Source organism: Cucurbita pepo, chromosome 1 (genome assembly GCF_057944985.1).
Source record: "Cucurbita pepo subsp. pepo isolate OVF chromosome 1, ASM5794498v1, whole genome shotgun sequence".
NCBI classification, from domain to species: domain Eukaryota; kingdom Viridiplantae; phylum Streptophyta; class Magnoliopsida; order Cucurbitales; family Cucurbitaceae; genus Cucurbita; species Cucurbita pepo.
Window position 1 is genome coordinate 16,695,591 of NC_141798.1, and position 20,018 is coordinate 16,715,608.

At 37.8% G+C, this 20,018-nt stretch overlaps 3 protein-coding genes across 4 annotated transcripts; 1 reads left to right on the forward strand and 2 right to left on the reverse strand.

The window, feature by feature from the left end:
• Window positions 1-54: 54 nt before the first annotated feature.
• Window positions 55-7,791, reverse strand: LOC111796675 (uncharacterized). Its single transcript, XM_023679401.2, has 11 exons — window positions 7,578-7,791; window positions 7,442-7,498; window positions 7,180-7,334; window positions 6,620-6,907; window positions 5,519-5,648; window positions 3,802-3,909; window positions 3,594-3,696; window positions 3,353-3,478; window positions 1,779-1,972; window positions 1,359-1,487; window positions 55-562 (listed from the first exon to the last, which is right to left on the reverse strand). The coding sequence occupies exons 2-10, from the start codon at window positions 7,492-7,494 to the stop codon at window positions 1,391-1,393; spliced, it is 1,254 nt and encodes a 417-aa protein (XP_023535169.2). The 5' UTR covers window positions 7,495-7,498; window positions 7,578-7,791; the 3' UTR covers window positions 55-562; window positions 1,359-1,390.
• Window positions 7,792-10,261: 2,470 nt separating this feature from the next.
• On the forward strand, window positions 10,262-13,210 carry LOC111810521 (E3 ubiquitin-protein ligase DIS1). 2 transcript variants are annotated; one of them, XM_023697230.2, is made up of 4 exons: window positions 10,262-10,529; window positions 10,886-11,120; window positions 11,776-12,162; window positions 12,640-13,210. In XM_023697230.2, the coding sequence occupies exons 2-4, from the start codon at window positions 10,911-10,913 to the stop codon at window positions 13,054-13,056; spliced, it is 1,014 nt and encodes a 337-aa protein (XP_023552998.2). In that variant the 5' UTR covers window positions 10,262-10,529; window positions 10,886-10,910; the 3' UTR covers window positions 13,057-13,210. The 2 variants fall into 2 exon arrangements, with proteins under 2 accessions (XP_023552998.2, XP_023553005.2); XM_023697237.2 differs by lacking the exon at window positions 10,262-10,529 and adding an exon at window positions 10,536-10,677.
• Window positions 13,211-13,960: 750 nt separating this feature from the next.
• LOC111810509 (uridine 5'-monophosphate synthase) lies at window positions 13,961-17,990 on the reverse strand. Its single transcript, XM_023697221.2, has 6 exons — window positions 17,043-17,990; window positions 16,660-16,743; window positions 15,964-16,046; window positions 15,765-15,852; window positions 15,260-15,514; window positions 13,961-14,347 (listed from the first exon to the last, which is right to left on the reverse strand). Exons 1-6 carry the CDS (start codon window positions 17,844-17,846, stop codon window positions 14,219-14,221), a joined length of 1,443 nt encoding a protein of 480 aa, XP_023552989.2. The 5' UTR covers window positions 17,847-17,990; the 3' UTR covers window positions 13,961-14,218.
• Between the last annotated feature and the right edge of the window lie 2,028 nt (window positions 17,991-20,018).

Here is a 20,018-nt window from a genome sequence, read left to right on the forward strand (position 1 = left end):
ATGACCAAAATAGCATTATAACCCCAACAAAACAAACCTGAAGAACTGAAGGCAAAGATACAAATTCCAAGATCTTTGATATGTCAAGAATATGCATTTTTAACTATGGGCCTATCATATTGGTCTTGCCTGTCTAGAATTCAGAATTCTCAACATGAAAGAATGCTTGGGATACAAACAAGAAAAAAGAAAAAGTATCTCAAATGGCCGAAGTTTCTTGTGCAAAATGCTAAAAAGATCTTGATTTTTCTGTAGTTCATTGATTCTGGCAGTGATCTGCAGAACAGAATGTTTGGGCTTTGGCAGCAAAGTAAACAACAACAAAAAGAAGGCCACCAATTTCCATTGTTTCCACACCAACACAACACCCTTCAGCCCAGCCAGAAAACTCGCAATAAACACAAAATGGCCAAAACCTTTAAGCTTTTCGTTCAGCCAAATTTGAACTTTTTCTGTTCTTTTTCTTTCCCTTTTGTTGAAGCGAGGATGATAGTTCTACATGGTTGAGATGCTAGAATTTGTGATTCTTTTCATTAGCTCGCTCGTGTTGCTAACTGCAATCCTGAAACGGTTCGCCATTGAAATGACATTAATGTTAATGAAAAGTTCACACTTGCCAACTGCAAAGTCAAGATGCAGTTCACAACGATATGAGCCCTTCCAAATCAAGTATGATTGGATTATGATAAGGCATGCTTAAATAAGGCTTCATGCACTACTCAGAAACGACTTTGTGTGAACACATGAAATGAAATCAATGTCAAATTGGTATAACGGAAGTAGAGAAAACGAGAATAAAAAAGAAACATGGTGTAAAAAATAAATATAGTATTCGCCTCTCCAAGAACTAATAATTGAGAGTAATTCCTGATCCTGTGAGATCCCACGTCGATTGGAGAGGGGAATGAAGCATTCCTTATAAGGGTGTGGAAACCTCTCCCTAGCAGACGTGTTTTAAAAATCTTGAGGAGAACCCCGAAAGGGAAAGCCCAAAGAGGACAATATCTGATAGCAATGGTTTGGGATGTTACAGAAATAGGTCCAACCCCAACAAATTAAGATTTGTTTATGATCTAAAGTGAACATTGAGAATACAAATAAGAGAAAACGAGCCCAATTCTCCCGTTCCTATTTCCAATATGCAATCATGGCCTGATTGATTGGCAACTTTACATTAAAATAGGATCTTGAATTATTTTCTTCTTCTGGTATAACAGAGAAAGGCGCTTGCTGTTAAGAGTGTACTGGGTCTTTTACTTGATTTGATTAGTTTTCTACCATTTGACATGAATATAATACAATTATGGGAAACTAGATATATAAAAATAAAAGACAAAACAAAACCCTTGCGGCCTTACCAAATATTTGACGAATAAGAAGGGAGCAACAATCAGCTCCCTGTAGAAAGCCTTCGTTTAATTACCAAATCATCAGCTGAATAATAATCAGAAATAAGCCGATACATGTATGATGAGTTATGGCCGCCTCTGTCAAAGTTACAAGAGTAAATAATGAGTAATAAACAGATAAAATCACGATCAAGATAACCACACTCCTTTTTTTTTTTTTTTTTTTTTTTTTTTTTGCACTAAGAAAAAAAAAATCCAATGAAACCCAGAAATTGAAATCCAAAAGTACAATAGAAAAGCAGAACGAAGAACACATGAAATCAATATTCCCACAGCACTCCCTTTTATCTAGGAGTTGGGAGGTAAATGAATGAAATGCAGCACAAAAAGAAAAAAAGGGAACTGCTTAACAAAAAGTGCTGGACTTACGTGTCAGTAATAAATAAACTAACGACTGCTGGCGGCACATAGTCAAATGTAGGGTTAACTACGTGAAGAAGAGGAGAACCAGTGTTAGTTCCGAAGTCCATACAATCTGAAAATTCACCGAAGTCCAGTAGCTCTGACGGGGATCTCAGTTCATTGAGTAGAACTTCAGGATTGTGAGGATACAAAGGGCATAACTGTCAAATAAGTAACACATATTTAGAGAAATAAATAAATAAATGAAACAATGAACGCAGCATGCCAGCTTAGAACAGTATCCTGAGCAATCTTTTGATTTTATTGAGGAAAATGAGGAAGGTTTGTAGTAAATGCGGGTTAATGACTTCTAGGTCTTCAACTAAAGTGTTTCGTCATCTACACTTTCTCGTTATGTTACTAATTCGAGGGGTGTTTTTCTCCTCAACTTTGAGGTCTGAACAATTTATAGTAATCGGTATTCTCTACATTTTATAAATTAGAAACAGAGTTTCATTAACATGATGATGCAAGGAGAAACTAAAAGAATTAAAAAATGAACGTCGAGAAGAAACTACAAAAGGAGGGAGACAATCTCTCCTGTCCGAAGGAGACTACAAAAGGAAAATCAAGAGGGAAGGAAATAACACGCTCCAACAGTCAGCATGGCCTCTTTTCTTCCAGTAGGATTGGTACAACAGCAAATCAAGAGGAGGAATCTCGTTCCATCTTATTTTCTCTCTTGAGATGACTAAGCCAATGCGGGTAGAGATTTTCTTTTTCAAATCATACTAAGGTCGAGGTGGGAACTCAAACCTCAGCAGAGGTGGATATAATGTAAGAAATTAAGCTATGGCAGATCAGTTTTTGGTAGAATTATAACAGAAGTAAATTTGCATGAATATAAGGCAATCAATTATACTTTTGTTCCTTTTATTGTCTAACCAAATGGGTTCTTCCACAAATTATGATAACATGAGCATGGATGGTGTCATTTCATTTCTAGGAATAAAATTTTCTAATATTTCTTTCCCCTATCCATGTTTAAAAAGTTGAACATGGAAATTTTACCTATTCTTGATTGCTACTCGTTTCTATCTACTGATGTCTGTATTCTATCAGACATGGTATATGCCGCCTGCGTTTACCCACCATCATTCCTATAGACAGACTAGGTAGTTATGCAGTGCATTCAACCCCCCAGTGAAGATACAAGCATGTTACTCAAAGCCCTAGCCCACCTTCATAGAAGTTAAAGGTCATAGCCACAAGCTCTAATGCAGTCACTAAGCTATATACACTTAAGTACCCAAGCATGGATGTTATAATTAATTGATTATGTCTACTCTCTCCATTTGCCCTTCTGTTTCTAAGTGGTTAAAAGTTCCCAAATAAGGAATCAAACTACTTAAAGAGAAAAGATTAAGAGGGAGCTAAAATGTAACAGGTTTGTCTATCATGGTTTGCAAACCAGAAAAAATTGACACCATCAATTCTTTAGCTTTTGATGAAGAAATAATTTGATGGTGAAATACGAAATGGTCGATTGTTAAATTTTAACCAAAATACAAATTTGAGAATAGACTAATTCATAACATCACCTTGTGACTTCCAGCTAGTACAACAAAAGGAACAGCATGCCTTTTAGCTGCAAGGGCCAACATATTCAATCCAACAGGTGCTATGACACCACCATTTGCCATGACAGCATGAGCGCCAACTATTACCTTGTAGAACAGATTTGAAGATGAAGCTATCTCATAAGTTGTCATGTCCATCCCACTTTATGCATGGGTTGCAATAAACGCATTTATATGTATAGACACTATGGCTACCACGTACCATATTCACCCGAGAGATCATGGCAAAAACTGCAGAATCAGTAATAAGTGTGGTCTGTAAACCTCTTGTAACCAACTCCTTAGCAAGAAGATGACCCTGATATCTGTCAACATTCAGAAGAAATAAGTGGTAGAGTGAACCTACAAATTCAAAGTGTAATATGAACTTGTACCAAAGCATAAAGCTAGCTTTAGTTATTAGCCCAGACCTTGGAGCACCCTCAGCAACAAACACCCGGAAGGACCTTTTCTTCTCCTTAGCAGCACAAAGAAATTCCAATACTGTTCTGGAACTCCCCAGAGTTAATATTACCTCGCTGAAAAATTTTGGCATTCAATATATGTGAGGATTGAGGTAAATTCTTGAAAAGGAAATTCTAAGTTCCAATTGCATATTTCAGATTGAAGCCAGAAACAGAAAATGATGCAAGGAAATCAAATACAAACTTATGCAGTAGAACAATGAGTAAAGCCAATTTAATAATAAAAAGAAAGGATGAAGGACATCTGAAGAAGATTAAAAAGAAAAAAGAAAGAAAAAAAAACCCTGAACCTCTAACATTTTTACACCATACAACCCTAATCCTCATTCACACACCTTGCATGCATTAAACACCCTGCTTACTTATTCCGCATCCCTCCTAACATACATGATATTCATCCATGGCCTGAAGTTCTATCATTCCCTTCCAGACTGCCACCAACCAATCTTTCACCTTGCCCTCAAGGTATAAAGCAGGGACTGATTACTGATGAGATTAAAGGCTTCTGATGTAACTTCCTCAAGTTGCTGTCCAGCCCACTATACTGATGAGATTAAAGGCTTCTGATGTAACTTCCTCAAGTTGCTGTCCAGCCCACTAAATCAAAACCTCCAAGCCATGTGAGTGAGAGTTCAAGCTTAGGATTCAGTTCAGCTGGTAAGTTCTTTGGCAGCATGCTTCCAAGCCTTGAGTTGGGAAGCCTGGAATACTAGGTGTGTTTCTAAAGTAAATGGTCGGTGCACCTGTATGCCACCTTTCGACTCCTTTCCAAGAGACTTGGGAGAATTTGATAGCCATTTGATTAGTCAACCAATCACTTTTGGAGGCTCTACATTTAGCAGCCACCAGTTTCCTCCATAGAGCTTTTCAAAAGAAAATCACCAGATGTTTAGTCAAGTTTAAAGGTTTCCAAGATAAAGGCCACTCAAAGATATGGGTTACTTGAACTTGTACCAGCTAACCAAGATGGGAACCTCCTTCCTTGTTGTGGTCTGCCCAGTAAAATATCTCATAGATTTTACAATGACGAGGACCAGTTTGGGCACAAAAAGGTGGGGATAGGTAGAAAGGCTTGACTTGGAAGCTTGGATCAGGGTTAACCCACCACTTTAAGAGAGAGTATATCTTTTCCTGATTAACAACTTGTTTTGAACTATTTCAGTGTTCCAAAACTGGATATAAATTGGGTTACCATTTAAAGGGAGACTAAATTCAGGCACAGACCATGAGTCAAAACTGCACCCACAATAGAAGCCAGCTCTTGAACTCAAATAGTTTCACAATTAATAAAATATAACTGTATTTGTTCATGTTCACATTTAGACCCAATAATTCAATGATTATTAATCTTGAAAGATTGAGGAACTTATCCTTAGAGGTGGAAGATAAAAGAATCTTTTCTGATAGGTTGCTTTTCCCACCATCAAGCCACAAATAGTTTACCTCTCATGAGAAAAAGAGCACAAGAAGAAAACAGATAACACCATGTGGTTAAGGACCTCTTGAGTACAATAAAATAATAGACACTAGATCTACTTCCCAAAGTCAATAACCATATTATACTCTTTCAGTAAGCCATAAACTAGATACCTCAGATCAATATGATCTCAAGGAAACAATAAAAAGGGTTAGCTTATTAGAATTAGCTCAAGGTGAGAAATACTTTTGATGAATGTGTTCCACTGCTTGCTCAGCAATCTGTTCATGACAAGTTGCAATATCCTGAATAAGTTCATTAACAGCTTCAATTACATCATGCTTGAGTTTCCGACTCCTTGAACTTTTATCAGCAGCTGTCAATAAGAACTTGTTAGAAAAACAAAACTTGCGTTCCAAATAGGAAAAGAACAATAAATAATAAAATGAAAAGAACGTCACTACTCATTCAACTAACGAGCACACAAATAAAATACAAATAAGATAAAGTTGAAACGCACACATGCACATTTATAAGCTGGTTTTTGTTCAAGAGAAGCAGAAAGCATTTAACATTATCAAGGACCCTACTTCCAACAAAAATCAAGAGAGTGGGCAATAAAAAATGATGAGGGAGAATCATTTCCGGTGAAACCATGGGGGATAATGATTCCCTTATGCCTTGTCATCAATTCCCTGAAGAGGCTAAAAATGGAACCTGTTTCTCAATCTCACTATTCAAGTACTTATCTTAAAAACTAAATTTATCCCCATCAATCACAGTCTTCCTTTACATCTATGCAGCCGGACCTCCAAATATTCACATAAAGGCATCACAACCAAAAAGGGACTCAAATCCCAATTTACTCCATGAGTTAAGAGGCAAAACATTCAAATGATATTATTATAAAAATATAATTATAAATTTCAACTCACAACAACGATTTTTTAACACTCAAAATATACAATATCAATGCGCAGTTGAAGAAGAAAATTACACATTTTTAAAGACTTTGTCTAATAACCATGGTCAGTCAAAGAAATCCAAAACCAAACAAACATTTCCCAACAACTTCAAAACCTTGAAAGAAAAGAAATAGAAAACCATATATGCCATCACAATTACATGTCCGAGCTAACCAATCAACAAATAAAATTTATCTATATATATAAAACAAGAGATAATATTGCAACATAGCAATATATATAGATTACCCAGTGATCAATTTTAATCAGATAAATCAGAAAATATTTTAGATGTCACAATTAAATTCCTTCAAGCACATCGCAAACATCGCTAAATAAGCACGCAAATGAAAGCTAATCATCATAAATTAAGGAAGCTCACATTTGCTTTTTCCTTCTGAATCACCACCAGATGAAGAAGTTTGATGAACAGATGCTTGGTTAGGAACATCCTCAAGAAGAGTTTGCAAGGAAGGTGGTCGCAAAGTGCTTCTTGCAGCAGCTGCAACAGCAGCGGCTGAGAGGACCGGGCGATCATCTTTTTCATTGTCATCTTCATCATCACTAACAGCTGCTAAATTCAACCCAGCAATTGAAGCTGTGGTGAGAGAGAGATCCTCCTCCCTAATAATGTGCAAAACACGCCTCACAATATTACCCACAGCAAGCTCTGCAGTTGAACATTGACATATTGCCAATGAAAAGCTAGTAAATCAGTAGAATCCAGAAAACTAAAGTTGCAGGGCACACAAAGAAAAGGTAAACATGGACAAGACCGAATAACGATAATTGAGAGGTGATTAACAACTTATTTTCAGCCAGAATAAAGAACCACCAGCCATGGAAATAAATTGAATTTTATAAAGGGTGAAATTCCAACCAGCCAGACCGACGTTAAACATTAAATCAAACTAAACAAGATTAATAATTCAATATCTCTACCAACAGGATTCGCAGCAATCAGCTGCTCTCCAACAGCTTTCACAGCATCAATCAAAGCAGCCGCCTGATTCGTGTAGGGTATTCGCTGCTGGGAAATGACAGAACGAAGCAATTCAGCTGTATGCTTCGCGGTGGCCAAAGAGCCCTCAATTTTACTGTCATAATATCATCACAAAATGAACCTCCAATCCAAACAAACAAACAAACAAACATAAGACCACAACTCAATTCCTAGAAATATCAACAATCCCAAAGAACTAACCGCTTCTTAAGCTTGATAACGAAATCATTCACAAGAGCTTGCACGTCTGGCATAATCCTAAACAGAGAAAAACAAAAAGGCTGAAGATAGAGAACATACATAACGAAGAAAAAAATTGGTAACGCGTAATACTTACAGCGAATATGGAAGAACGAAAACGAAAAAGAAGAGGATTTTCGCCGATTATAGAGAGAAGGAGATTGAAAGGAAGCTCTGGTGAAAGCTGCAGTAATGGAATTCGGGCTTCGTTGTGGAACTGGAAGTCGAAGCTGCGAAGTTCTTCAGCTCTCTCTTCTTCTCCTATTTTGGGCTGAAACTGCAAACTGGACTGCCATGGATTTTCGGGGCACTAGATTCGACCCCAGTTTTCTTAATATTTATGATTTAACCCCTTAATTTTATTATTATTATTATTTGCCCCCAAAACTGGTCCATTTCTTCAATTACCTTTTTAGTTTGGATAAACTTCTCAATTTAACATTATTTTAAGGGTTACATATTTCATTTCAAATTAGCTTTTTATTTATTTATTTATTTATTTATTTATTTAAAGATAGACTCACGTAATCATATTCTCATCCGTTGATTCTAAACGCTCTACTTTTCGAGCTTGTCAAGACACGGACCCTTACGTGTTCTTAAACCTATTTCAAGTGGTCGGCTAGTAAACTTTTGGTTGTTCAACACTTGGCCCTAACGAGGCTCCTACTAATCTGCTAACCCCTTGAAACTCGTTATCAAGGTCAAGATGTTGTCAAATTCAAGGTAACTCGGACGTCTACGTTCAAATTTTAGTGTATGTCGTCTCATTTTCAACTCTAGTATGCTATTATACATCATGGAGTCAGTCCTCTGAGACAGATTGATTATGAGGGTAATCGGTTTTGGCCTAATAGTCCCACAATGAGAAGGTGACCTAAAAGAAGTGACCCTCGTGATATGAATTCAACTGCTGACCCTTTGCATGTACCCGAATGACCGATTACAAGAAGCAAGGTTAAGAAGATTCAAGAGGCCTATACATTGCATCTTCAAAAGCTAGCTAGTGTACAGGTTGAAACAAAGACTTTTGAGCCCAAAAATCTTTACATCGTGTCTATGAATTCTATGTGGAGACTATCTTTATTGCACCCATATAATATACGTATGGGACTGTAAAATGCACATACTTCCTACTCGATATGGATATGGAAGTAGGAAGATCATCCAATAATCCTCTAATCGTTACCACAATCGAAAAGTATTTGACATACACGAGACAAGATTATAACACAATCGTACCTCTACTGTATACACAATTTGCTTACTCAAATGTTAATCAATAAACTATATTAACTAAGCTTTTAAACATGTTAACGTAATTTTAACATTTTTATAAACAGGGTCGGGAACGGGGAGATATTTCTCTATGTGAGCTAAATAGGGTCAGGAACGGGGAGATATTTCTCTATGCGAGCTAAATAGGGTCGAGAACAGGGAGATATTTCTCGCTGTGAACTAAACAGGGCCGGGAACGGGGAGATATTTCTCTATGTGAGTTAAACAAGGTCGGGAACGGGGAGATATTTCTCTATGTGAGCTAAACAGGGTCAGGAACGAGGAGATATTTCTCTATGTGAACTAAACAAGATCGGGAACAGGAAGATATTTCTCTGTGTGAGCTAAATAGGGTCGAGAACGATGAGATATTTCTCTATGTGACTAAACAAGATCGGGAACGGGGAGATATTTCTCTATGTGAGCTAAACAGGGTCCAGAACATGGAGACATTTCTCTCTGTGAGCTAAACAGGGCCGGGAAAGGGAGATATTTCTCTATGTGAGCTAAACAAGGTCGAGAACGGGAAGATATTTCTCTATGTGAGCTAAACAGGGTCGGGAACAGAGAGATATTTCTCTATGTGAGCTAAACAAGGTCGGGAACAGGTAAATATTTCTCTCAGTGAGCTAAACAGGGTCGAGAATGGGGAAATATTTCTCTATGTGAGTTAAACAAGGTCGGAAACAGGGAGATATTTCTCTATGTGAGCTAAACAAGGTCAAGAACGGGAAGATATTTCTCTATGTAAGCTAAACAGGGTCGGGAACGGTGAGATATTTCTCTATGTGAGCTAAACAAGGTCGGGAACAGGGGAATATTTCTCTCTGTGAGCTAAACAGGGCCGAGAATGGGGAAATATTTCTCTATGTGAGTTAAACAAGGTCGGGAACAGGGAGATATTTCTCTATGTGAGCTAAACAGGGTCGAGAACGAGGAGATATTTTTCACTGTGAGCTAAATAGGGCCGAGAACGGGGAGATACTTCTCTAGTGAACTAAACAAGATCGGGAACGGGGAGATATTTCTCTATGTGAGCTAAACAGGGTTGAGAACGAGGAGATATTTCTCTCTGTGAGCTAAACAGGGCCGGGAACAAGGAGATATTTCTCTATGTGAACTAAACAAGATCGGGAACGGGGAGATATTTCTCTATGCGAGCTAAACAGGGTCGGGAACAGGGATATATTTCTCTCTTTGAGCTAAAGAGGGCTGGGAACGAGGAGATATTTCTCTAGTGTGACCTAAACAAAGCCGGAAACGGGGAGATACTTCTCTATGTGAGCTAAACAGTGTCGGGAACGAGGAGATATTTCTCCGTATTCACACTCTCGCCCCAATTCGAGTCGTAGAAAATTATAATTCGAGCCGTATATCACTTATAACACAAAAATGTGTCTATTTCATGTAAAGACAAAGTGGAACAAAAGAATCAAATTGGAATTTTGTTGTGTTGGCGAGAAAAAGTTGGACACTTAATACTAACTTGTTCTTGAAATTTCAAAATATGGAAGAAGAGTATGGATGGGACAAGGTCCACAGTCTTTTCATACTTTTACTTTTTGTACTTTCTCCAGAAATTTCTCTCTGTAATCCTCTGGTTCTCTGTCGAACAACGGCTTCATTTTGAAATTTTGTCTTTGAGCTACCAACTTTTCGGTGTTCGTATTTCTCTGATGCGGTAGTTGAGTTTCAATTTTCACACCCACCAGAACGATACTCATTTCAAGGGTTTCCGTGCTTTTTAATCTCTCCTTCGTTGCGATTCTAGGTATGATTCGATCTCTTTCCTTTCGTTTCTCGTCGTGATAATTTTGATCCACTTTTCTGATTTTGATCGTTTTCACTTGGGGAAAGATTTTGATGGAATGTGAAGTTTGTGTTAATGTTCCCTCGGCTGTTTAAATCTTTGATCCGTGGTGAGTTTTCTTTGAATTTTAGGGTTCTTCAGGCGAAGGGAATACATGTGCTTATCGTCGTCTCTTGTCTCGTTTCATGATATGCAAATTTATGGTTTCCATTAATAGAACACTCTTGATCCAGAGTCTGTTTGTTTTGCATATTATCTTTTGATTTTTTGAAGAGGAGATAGATTCTGAAACCACTTGTTGTTGTGCATATATTCAGGCAGCATAAAACTGTCTTCTTAAGGATGGCATCTGGAAATCCTTGTTTTGATGATGTGCGGAGCAAACCAGAGGTTATTGATCCTCCACAAAATCAAGATATGATGGACATCAGGGAAGCTGTGGATGGTCCAACTCAAAATGAACTTAAACCTAATGTTGCTGTTTCCAGCAGTGTTCGCCAGCTTTTGGAATGCCCAGTGTGTTTGAATGCAATGTACCCTCCAATACATCAGGTTTAGTTATGAAATTTAGTTCATCTTTGTGTTATGTGGTTACTTTGCTGACTGATGATGCCCAGATGAGGTTTGGTGTTGATGTAGTTGTTAGATTCTATGATTGCAATGGCCCAAGCCCACCGCTAGCAGAAATTGTCCTCTTTGAGCTTTCCCTTCTGGGCTTCCCCTGAATGTTTTTAAACGCGCCTGATAGGGAGAGGTTTCCACACCGGTATAAAGAATGTTTCGTTTCTCCAACCGATGTGAGATCTTACAATCCACCCCCCTTCCGGGCTCAGCGTCCTCGCTATATTGTGAGATCTCACATCGATTGGAGAGGGGAACGAGTGTCAGCGAGGACGCTGGGTCCCGAAGGGGTGAATTTGGGAGATCCCATATCGGTTGGAGAGAGGAACGAAGCATTCTTTATATGGGTGTGGAAACCTCTCCCTAACATACACGTTTTAAAAACTTTGAGGCTGCTAGCGGTGGGCTTGAGTTGTTACAATGATTGTGGAGGTTTGTGTTTACCTAAAAAAAGGAAGAATTACAGTTAGAATAAGTTGAGTGAAATGCTTGTTTTGGAATCTTTTACCAAATTTTGTACATTTAAAGGGGGTGTGCTAAGTGTGGGTGCCAGCATTTTCTTTAATGGTGTTTTTTGTTACTGCAGTGTTCAAATGGTCACACACTGTGTTCGGATTGCAAGCCTAGGGTGCACAATCGGTGCCCTACGTGCAGGCACGAACTTGGCAATATTCGATGCCTTGCATTGGAGAAGGTGGCTGCATCGCTAGAACTTCCATGTAAATATCAGAGCTATGGTTGCATTGGCATATATCCTTATTACAGCAAGGTCAAACATGAATCCCAATGTATTTACAGACCTTATAGTTGTCCATACGCTGGATCAGAATGTTTGGTCGTTGGTGATATACCCTATTTGGTGGCCCATCTCAAAGATGATCATAAAGTAGACATGCACAGTGGAAGCACATTCAACCATCGATACGTAAAATCAAACCCTCAAGAAGTCGAAAACGCAACGTGGATGCTAACGGTAATTTTCCTCATAGACTTATTGTTTCCATTCTTGGAATGCTTACACTGTTTCTTCCCCTCTTGGGTCGGCGAATCTCCTTGGCATTTCTTATGCACGTTTTGAGATTAGAATCCTGTTAGATGCTTAAATTTTAGTGATTTGATTTTGGCATGAAACCATGCACTTCTTTGGAGTTCTTCTGTTCATGGAATTGGGATGTCCTTTGATGGACGGCTGTGCAATTTTGGATATTCCAGAAACTGAGCAGAAGAAATGCTTAATTTGGTTTTGCTACATAAGATAATGTATTCCTGTAGATTATAATGATTTCGATTTGTTTACCGATCTCGGAGTACTACCTCAAGTGGAAGAGATTTTGCTAGTTTAGAACTCTAGCATCCTCATTTGTTCTATCATTCTGCAAACCCATATCTTATATTAGCTTTGAATTCTTCTTGATTGTGGGTGACTCTGATTTGGAATGTCAAAACTCAGGTTTTCAGTTGCTTTGGTCATTACTTTTGCCTGCATTTCGAAGCTTTCCAGCTCGGACTGGCTCCAGCATACATAGCATTCTTGCGGTTCATGGGCGATGACGAGGATGCAAAGAACTACAGCTATAGTCTCGAAGTGGGTGGAAATGGGAGGAAGATAGTATGGCAAGGGGTGCCCAGAAGCATCAGGGACAGCCATCGAAAAGTTCGGGATAGTTTCGACGGGCTCATTATCCAATGTAACATGGCTCTCTTCTTCTCTGGTGGAGTCCGCAAGGAACTGAAGCTTAGGGTGACTGGTAGAATTTGGAAAGAACAGGAGACTGGGAGAACAGCTTATGATGAAACTTTCAGTTCAAATCCTATCTTCTTGTCCAGTAGTCGGTTGCCTTTTTGTAGAGTAAATGAGGCTTTCTAAATCATGAGTTTCTTTTTAAATTAAGAAGCAAACACTCCTTGCTGCTGCTATTGCATCAAACCATGATTTAGAAAAGAACTTGTAGAACTGGAACCTATTCCACATTTCCTTCTTGGATATTAACAATTTCAGTTAGGACGCAGCCATTTCTTGACTTTACCATTGCACAAATGTCTCTTCATTTTTTAAAGTGTGTCGATGCGTTTTAAAATCGTGAGGTTGACAGCGACATGTAACGAGCCAAGGCGGATAATATCTACTAGTGATGGGTTTTAACTGTTACAAATGGTATACGAGCTAGACACTGAGCGATTGTGCCATGAATGTTGGCCTCCAAGGAGAGTGATATTAACAATTTCAGTTAGGACACTGCCATTGCTCCATATGATGTTCATTTCTTGACTTTACCATTACAACAATGTCTCTTCATTCCTTATAAGTGTGTGAAAAGTTTTCTCAAGCTGATGCATTTTAAAATCGTGAGGCTGACGGTGATATGTAATGAGCTAAAACGGATAATATCTGCTAGTGGTGGGTTTTAACTGTTACAAATGGTATACGAGCTAGACACTGAGCAATGTGTCAACGAGAACGCTGCCTCCAAGAGGAGGGGAGTGGATTATGAGATCCCATATCTACTAGTGGACTTCGACTATTCCATTTTCGTGTCCTAATTCATCTTCTAAGTCTTAGTTTTTTAAGATTAAGATGTAATCAATATCGTGACAGATAATATCAAAATAAACATCAACTTTTATCAAGAAAAAATCGAGTCTTCGTAGTTTAAAATATTTGGTCCCTACTTCCACGGGTATCTTAACAATATTTCTATCGAAAGAGATCAAATTATTACAAAGGACAAATTGTTGCCTAAACTGTAACATAGAAATTAAAGACAGAGAAATCTGACAAATTACTTTCATTCTCATGATCAACCAAAGGATTACATTAGAACACACATTGTTCCTTAAAACAAGCTTACATGAAGTAGGTTGAAATTATTTCAAAGCTGAATCAGCGATGCTTCCCTTAAGTAGCCCTCCAGAATCCAAATCCTGCAAGCATGTAGGGGAAAGCAACTCGAGCGAAAAGGAAAAGTAGAAAAAAGAAACGACATTCATCGAGCACCGGAGAAGTTATTAAAGCTAAGTGAATAATTGTTCTAGGTGGTCTTAGCTAAATACGCATCCCATCCTTGTAGACGATACTCTCGAGCTGCATCGGCGGGATTAGCTGCCTTTATTATCCCACGCCCGACTATTATGATATCACTTCCTCTATCATAGACAACCTGCACAACATAATTTCCCAAATTTCAGTTCATTATATGCCATTTCAGGCTTTTCTTCTATTAATCTCGTGTGACTACCACCTAGGATGTCAATATATTAGGCGGGTAACCATTATGAAATTTGAATGAACTCCTCCTAAGTTCTATTTTCCATACACTCAGAAACTAATATGTTTGATAATCTCTCTTAAATTGTGATGTCCCACATTCGTTGGGGAGGAGAACAAACCACCATTTATAAAGGGTGTGGAAACCTTCCCCTAGCAGACGCGTTTTAAAGCCTTGAGGGGAATCCCGAAAGGAAGAGCCCAAAAAGGACAATATCTGCGAGCGGTGGATCTGGGTCGTTACAAATGGTATCAGAGCCAGACACCGGACGATATACTAGCCTTCTCACTGTTCCCCGAAGGGGGTAGACACGAGGCGGTGTGCTAGTAAGGATGCTGGGCCCCAAAGGGGGTGGATTTGGGGGCGGTCCCACATCGATTGGAGGAAGAAAAGAGTGCCAGCGAGGACGCTGGGCCCTGAAGGGGGGTGGATTGTGATGTCCCACATTGGTTGGAGAGGAGAACAACCCACCATTTATAAAGGGTGTGGAAACCTTCCCCTAACAGACGCGTTTTAAAACCTTGAGGGGAAGCCCGAAAGGGAAAGCCTAAAGAGGACAATATCTGCTAGCGGTGGATCTGGGTCGTTACATAAATCATATAAATAACAAAAAGCAAACGAGAACTATCAGAATTTCAACCATTTCTAGTTTTCCTTTCTACGACTTCCCTATATCGACGACCAATTAGTGGGAGTAAAGAAAGATTGAAAAGGATGAAGCCAAGTTCTATTCTGTAGTTGATAGCAGTTCATGTCGAGTGTCGAGAACAGAAGATGCAGAAGAAAATATTGGATGAAACTTACAGAGTATGGGGTATTGTATTGCTGTCCAAGATTGTCACCACCCTTGACCATTTGGACTCCGGGTGTAGCATGAATGAATGTTGGATTTCCAGGCGCACCTGGCCAGGATGCTGGATTAACCGATATGAAACCGATTACGAAGTCAGAATGTTCTTCTGCAATTTTAACTGCTGCAGACGTGTAATCTCCGGTGGCAAGATTTCCAGCTGAGCTCATTTCAGCCAACAGTAAAAGACCCCGACCTCGAGGCAACCCCTACACCATCCAGAATGATAAATAAATTTGCGAAATGAAAGTATGACTAGATTGCTATTGAAGAAATCATTGGTCTAGAACACTTTAGCAAATAGCAGCTGTTCAAAATACTTGTTCGATGAACACGGTCGGAGAAAGCACAAGTATTTCATCAAAAAAAGAAACATTTTAGTATCTTCTAGAAAATACTCGCAAACACACCATTATGAACCCCGATTAAACTATCATTTGAGTGTTGCTGTATGTATACCTTTAATTTCAATCCATCTACAATTCCAGGACCAGAGATAATGTGAGCATTGATTATATCTGCCCAGTCTAATATATGAAAAATACCCCTGCATTCGAAACACGAGATTTCAGGGACAACCTCCTAAGATATTGCTGAGAAGTAAAAGTAAATGAATGTAAGAAACAGCTAAACTAATTTGGAAAACTGAGAGGCCTACCCTTCATACTGCATTGTTACTGTATTTCCAATGTCTGCAAACTTGCGATCTTCAAAGATTAAGAAGTTGTGTTTCTCAGCAATCTGCATTGCAGTGAGTTAATGTAAGCAAATATGAAGCAGCTTAAACCATTCTGCCAAAAGTTTCAAAACTAAAAAGAGTAGATTTTAAGAACCAGTTAAAAATGAAACTGTTACCAAATGGAGCAGATTTTTCTTAGAATACAAGAGCCATTAAACCTAACCGTAGCCCACGTGTAATAGCCCAAGCCTACCACTAGCAGATATTGTCCTCTTTGGGCTCTCCCTCAAGGTTTTTAAAACGTGTCTGTTAGGGAGAGGTTTCCACACCCTTATAAAGAATGCTTTGTTCTCCTCTCCAACCAATGTGAGATCTCACACTACACCTTCCCGAAAAAGGGATCCAACATATGAAGAAAGTAACCGTGAGGCATTTTTATAACCCAGCTGATATCCTAAAGATGGTATTGAAAATATGGAAGTAATGAACTGCTGGTAATGTCAAAACAGGGTACCAAAATTAACGAGTTCATAAGGTTAATGATATTCTTGTTATCAACATCCTTGGCATCTCACCATCAATACTACCGTACATGAACAAGCATTAACAACTAACCTATGTCCCAAGGTATTGCTAAAATCTATAATAAGTGCAAAGTTCGTGGAAGAAATATACCGAGCGAAGTTTGGAACCGAAGTCGGGAGTGAAATCTGGCAGTATATCCACATGAGTTTTCAGTAAGCAAATCTCTGGTCCAACCTGATTGACACAAAGCAAAGGATAAACAAACAAAGATAGTTCGAAATTATCAACTATGATGTTTCGTGGGACGGTCCTAAAAGCTATAAATGCTTCCCAGGCATAAAATTCTACCAAGAGCTTCGTTAGCCAGAGCAACAGAATCCAAAGGGATTACAAGAACAGGAAACGAAGAACTCTCTGGTTTTTACTTTAAAACCCAATTCATTTTCATTTGTTCTTAATGATTTCGTTTACTTTTCTTAATCTGAGTGTTGATGAAAATCCCAAGAAAATTCAGAAATTCTAGATGTTCTTACTTTCTCGGCGATATCGAGCAGCTCCGAGGCGGTGCCAACATCAGCCGCTACGCACAAGTTGCTTTCCTTCTCGACCATCACCTCGAACAGCCTCTTCCCCATCGGATTCTTCGCCAATTTCGCTCTTTCTGGAAAGGAAATGGCCTTAACTCTAACAGGCTTCTCCACTTTCGGCACCGCAACCTTCCGATTCTCCTCCAAGAATCTTGCGACCACCCCTTCCATTTCTTCTCCAACCTTCCCCTTCTCCTTCAAAATCCTCACCATCTCACTCAACTTAATCATCGAATGCAATTTAATCCCATTCTCCTCCAAATTCTCCCGCCCGCCCTGTTCTCTATCAAGCAACACAACCGCATCACTCACCTTCAACCCCGCCGCCCGCAGCGGCGCAGCAGTTTCCAAAACCGACGCACCGCTCGTCACCAAATCCTCAATAATTAAACATATTTGATCCGCTTCATAATGGCCCTCAATAGCTTTCGCCGTCCCGTAATCCTTAATCTCCTTCCGACGCATAACCATCGGAACATTGTCACTAACGGAGATACAAGTCGCAATAGGAAGGGCAGTGTAAGGAACACCACAAACGAGGTCGTAGGAGGTAGACGGCGGAAGAGAAGAGATTAGGGTTTTGGAGATTTGGCTGAGAAGTGAAGGGTATGAGACAATAACACGAAGATCAATGTAAATAGGAGAGTATATACCGGACTTGAGCTTGAAGTTGCCGAACTTAACAGCAGAGATTTCATGGAGTTGCAGAACCAAAGACTCCATGGCCGGCGAAACAGTTTCTGATGACATTAGACAGAGCTTCTGAGACCGTACTTCAATGGCGGAAGGGCGAAGCTTCGGCCGGAGAACAGAGTTCGTGAATGGCGGACGACAGAGTACAGGCGGAAGGGCGGCTTAAGCTTTCCACTTGATACTGTAAGAAATGGCGAAGAACCTAGAAATACAAATATGTCCTTTTCTGTTATTTATTTATTTATTTTTATTTCTTTTCTTTTATTCTTTTTTAGGTTAAAATTATAGTTAAAAAACAATTAAAGTTTTATGGTATATTAAATTTTCTGTCTCCATTCAATCTTTGTCGCCCATTAATTTAAATTTAAAAAAAAACATAATCTAAAAATATTCTTAATATCATTAATTAAATGGAGTTTTATAAAAAATTATTTTAATATTTGCTTAAATCATCCATTAAAAAATTATTTATAAAAAAATATTTTTTTTAAGGTAAAAAATGGTACTTCTAACTATGAACGAACACGACTCCCCACAATGGTATGATATTGTACACTTTGAGCATAAGCGTTCATGGCTTTGCTTTGAACTTCCACAAAATGCCTCATACAATGGAGAGAGTATTTTTTTATTATAAACTTATAATCATTTCTTAAATTAATGGACGTAGGACTTTCATCATCCAACACCTACCCTCGAACAAAATATGTCTTCCCTTAATCGAGGCTCGACTCTTTTTTCTTTTGGAGTCTTAGTCATTTTTTTACTATACCTTCGAGGAGGCTCGACTCATTTTCTTTTTGAGTCCTTTGTTCGACATTTGAAGATTTACCGATCTATTGGCACGACTAAATTTAGGGTATGGCTCTGATACCATGTTAGATGAACACAACTCTCTACAATTGTATGATATTGTCCACTTTAAGTATAAGCTCTCACGACTTTGTTGAGTTCAAAGGTGTTTTTGAAAAATTTTAAAACATTTTGAAGTATTAATAAAATTGAAGATTCAAATAATATTTTTGAAACACTTAATTATTTATCTCTAAATTTTTAAAAATTACTTATGAGAAGTGATGAATATATTTTTTATTGAAGTACTAAAGTAAAAAATAATTTTTTTTCTTTAAAAAAAAAAAATTAAAGGTAATTTAATTTTTTTTTAAAAAAAGTTTAAAAGTATTAACGAAATATGCACGTTAAAATCTACTTTAAGTTTTAACCTATATATACAATGAGACCGAGGTTGGAGACGTGGATGAAGGATATATTCCTCATCCCGTGCTTCGTTCAAGTAATAAAAATAAATATTTTCCCATTTCCTCCTCTATTTTCCATTCCATTCGAGACAGATCCCGTAAACCTTACCATCTCTAAATATCGAACATTATTCTTTAATAAATACTACTTTCATCTATATTACATTCCCTATTCGAGAAATTATATATTATTTAAGCAGTCGTGTTGTCTTTTGCTTATAATTATATAACGTTACTTTCAATATTTATTCAATTATTTCAAATCGTTTTCTAAAATTTTTCTAGCAAACGTAACTCAAATATACGTCAATGTTGTTCACGACGTTTAAATTTTTCACGATTTACTTGTTCATCGAATTACAACAAGCGTCACACAATTGCTATCCCGTTACCGCAATAAATGCAATAGGAGCGTTGGCAGTACGACGCATAAAAAGTTGTCACCAGACAAATGTTGGTGGCTTCCACGAAAAGTACTAAATGGAAAATCATTTGAATTAGTGGTAGGTAGACCTTTGGCTAACTTTTAGAATATTAATATTAATATTCTCTCGTCAATTATTTTCTAAATTAATAAAAATATTCGAAATATATCAGAATTTAAGTTATTCATTTTAATTAGGAGTCAACAGTGTATTTTCGTTGATTTATAGGAATTGTTTTAGTTTAAATAGAAGTCTTACCGTTAGTAAAACACGGTCGCAGTCGCAGTACAACATTTCATTATTTCAATGGTCTATTTTATTTATTTATTTATTTAATAATTTCATATTAAAAAATATCATTTTAGCTTTAGATTTTTTAAAAATTAAAAATATAATTATCAAGTTTCAAAAATATATTTAGATTTAAAAAGTTTAATTAATATCTTTCAATTTTATTTTAATAAAATTTTAAAAAAGAATCTTTATTAAAAAAAATATTATATTAATATATACATAAAATCTGTGTGTATCTCTTCTAAATTATT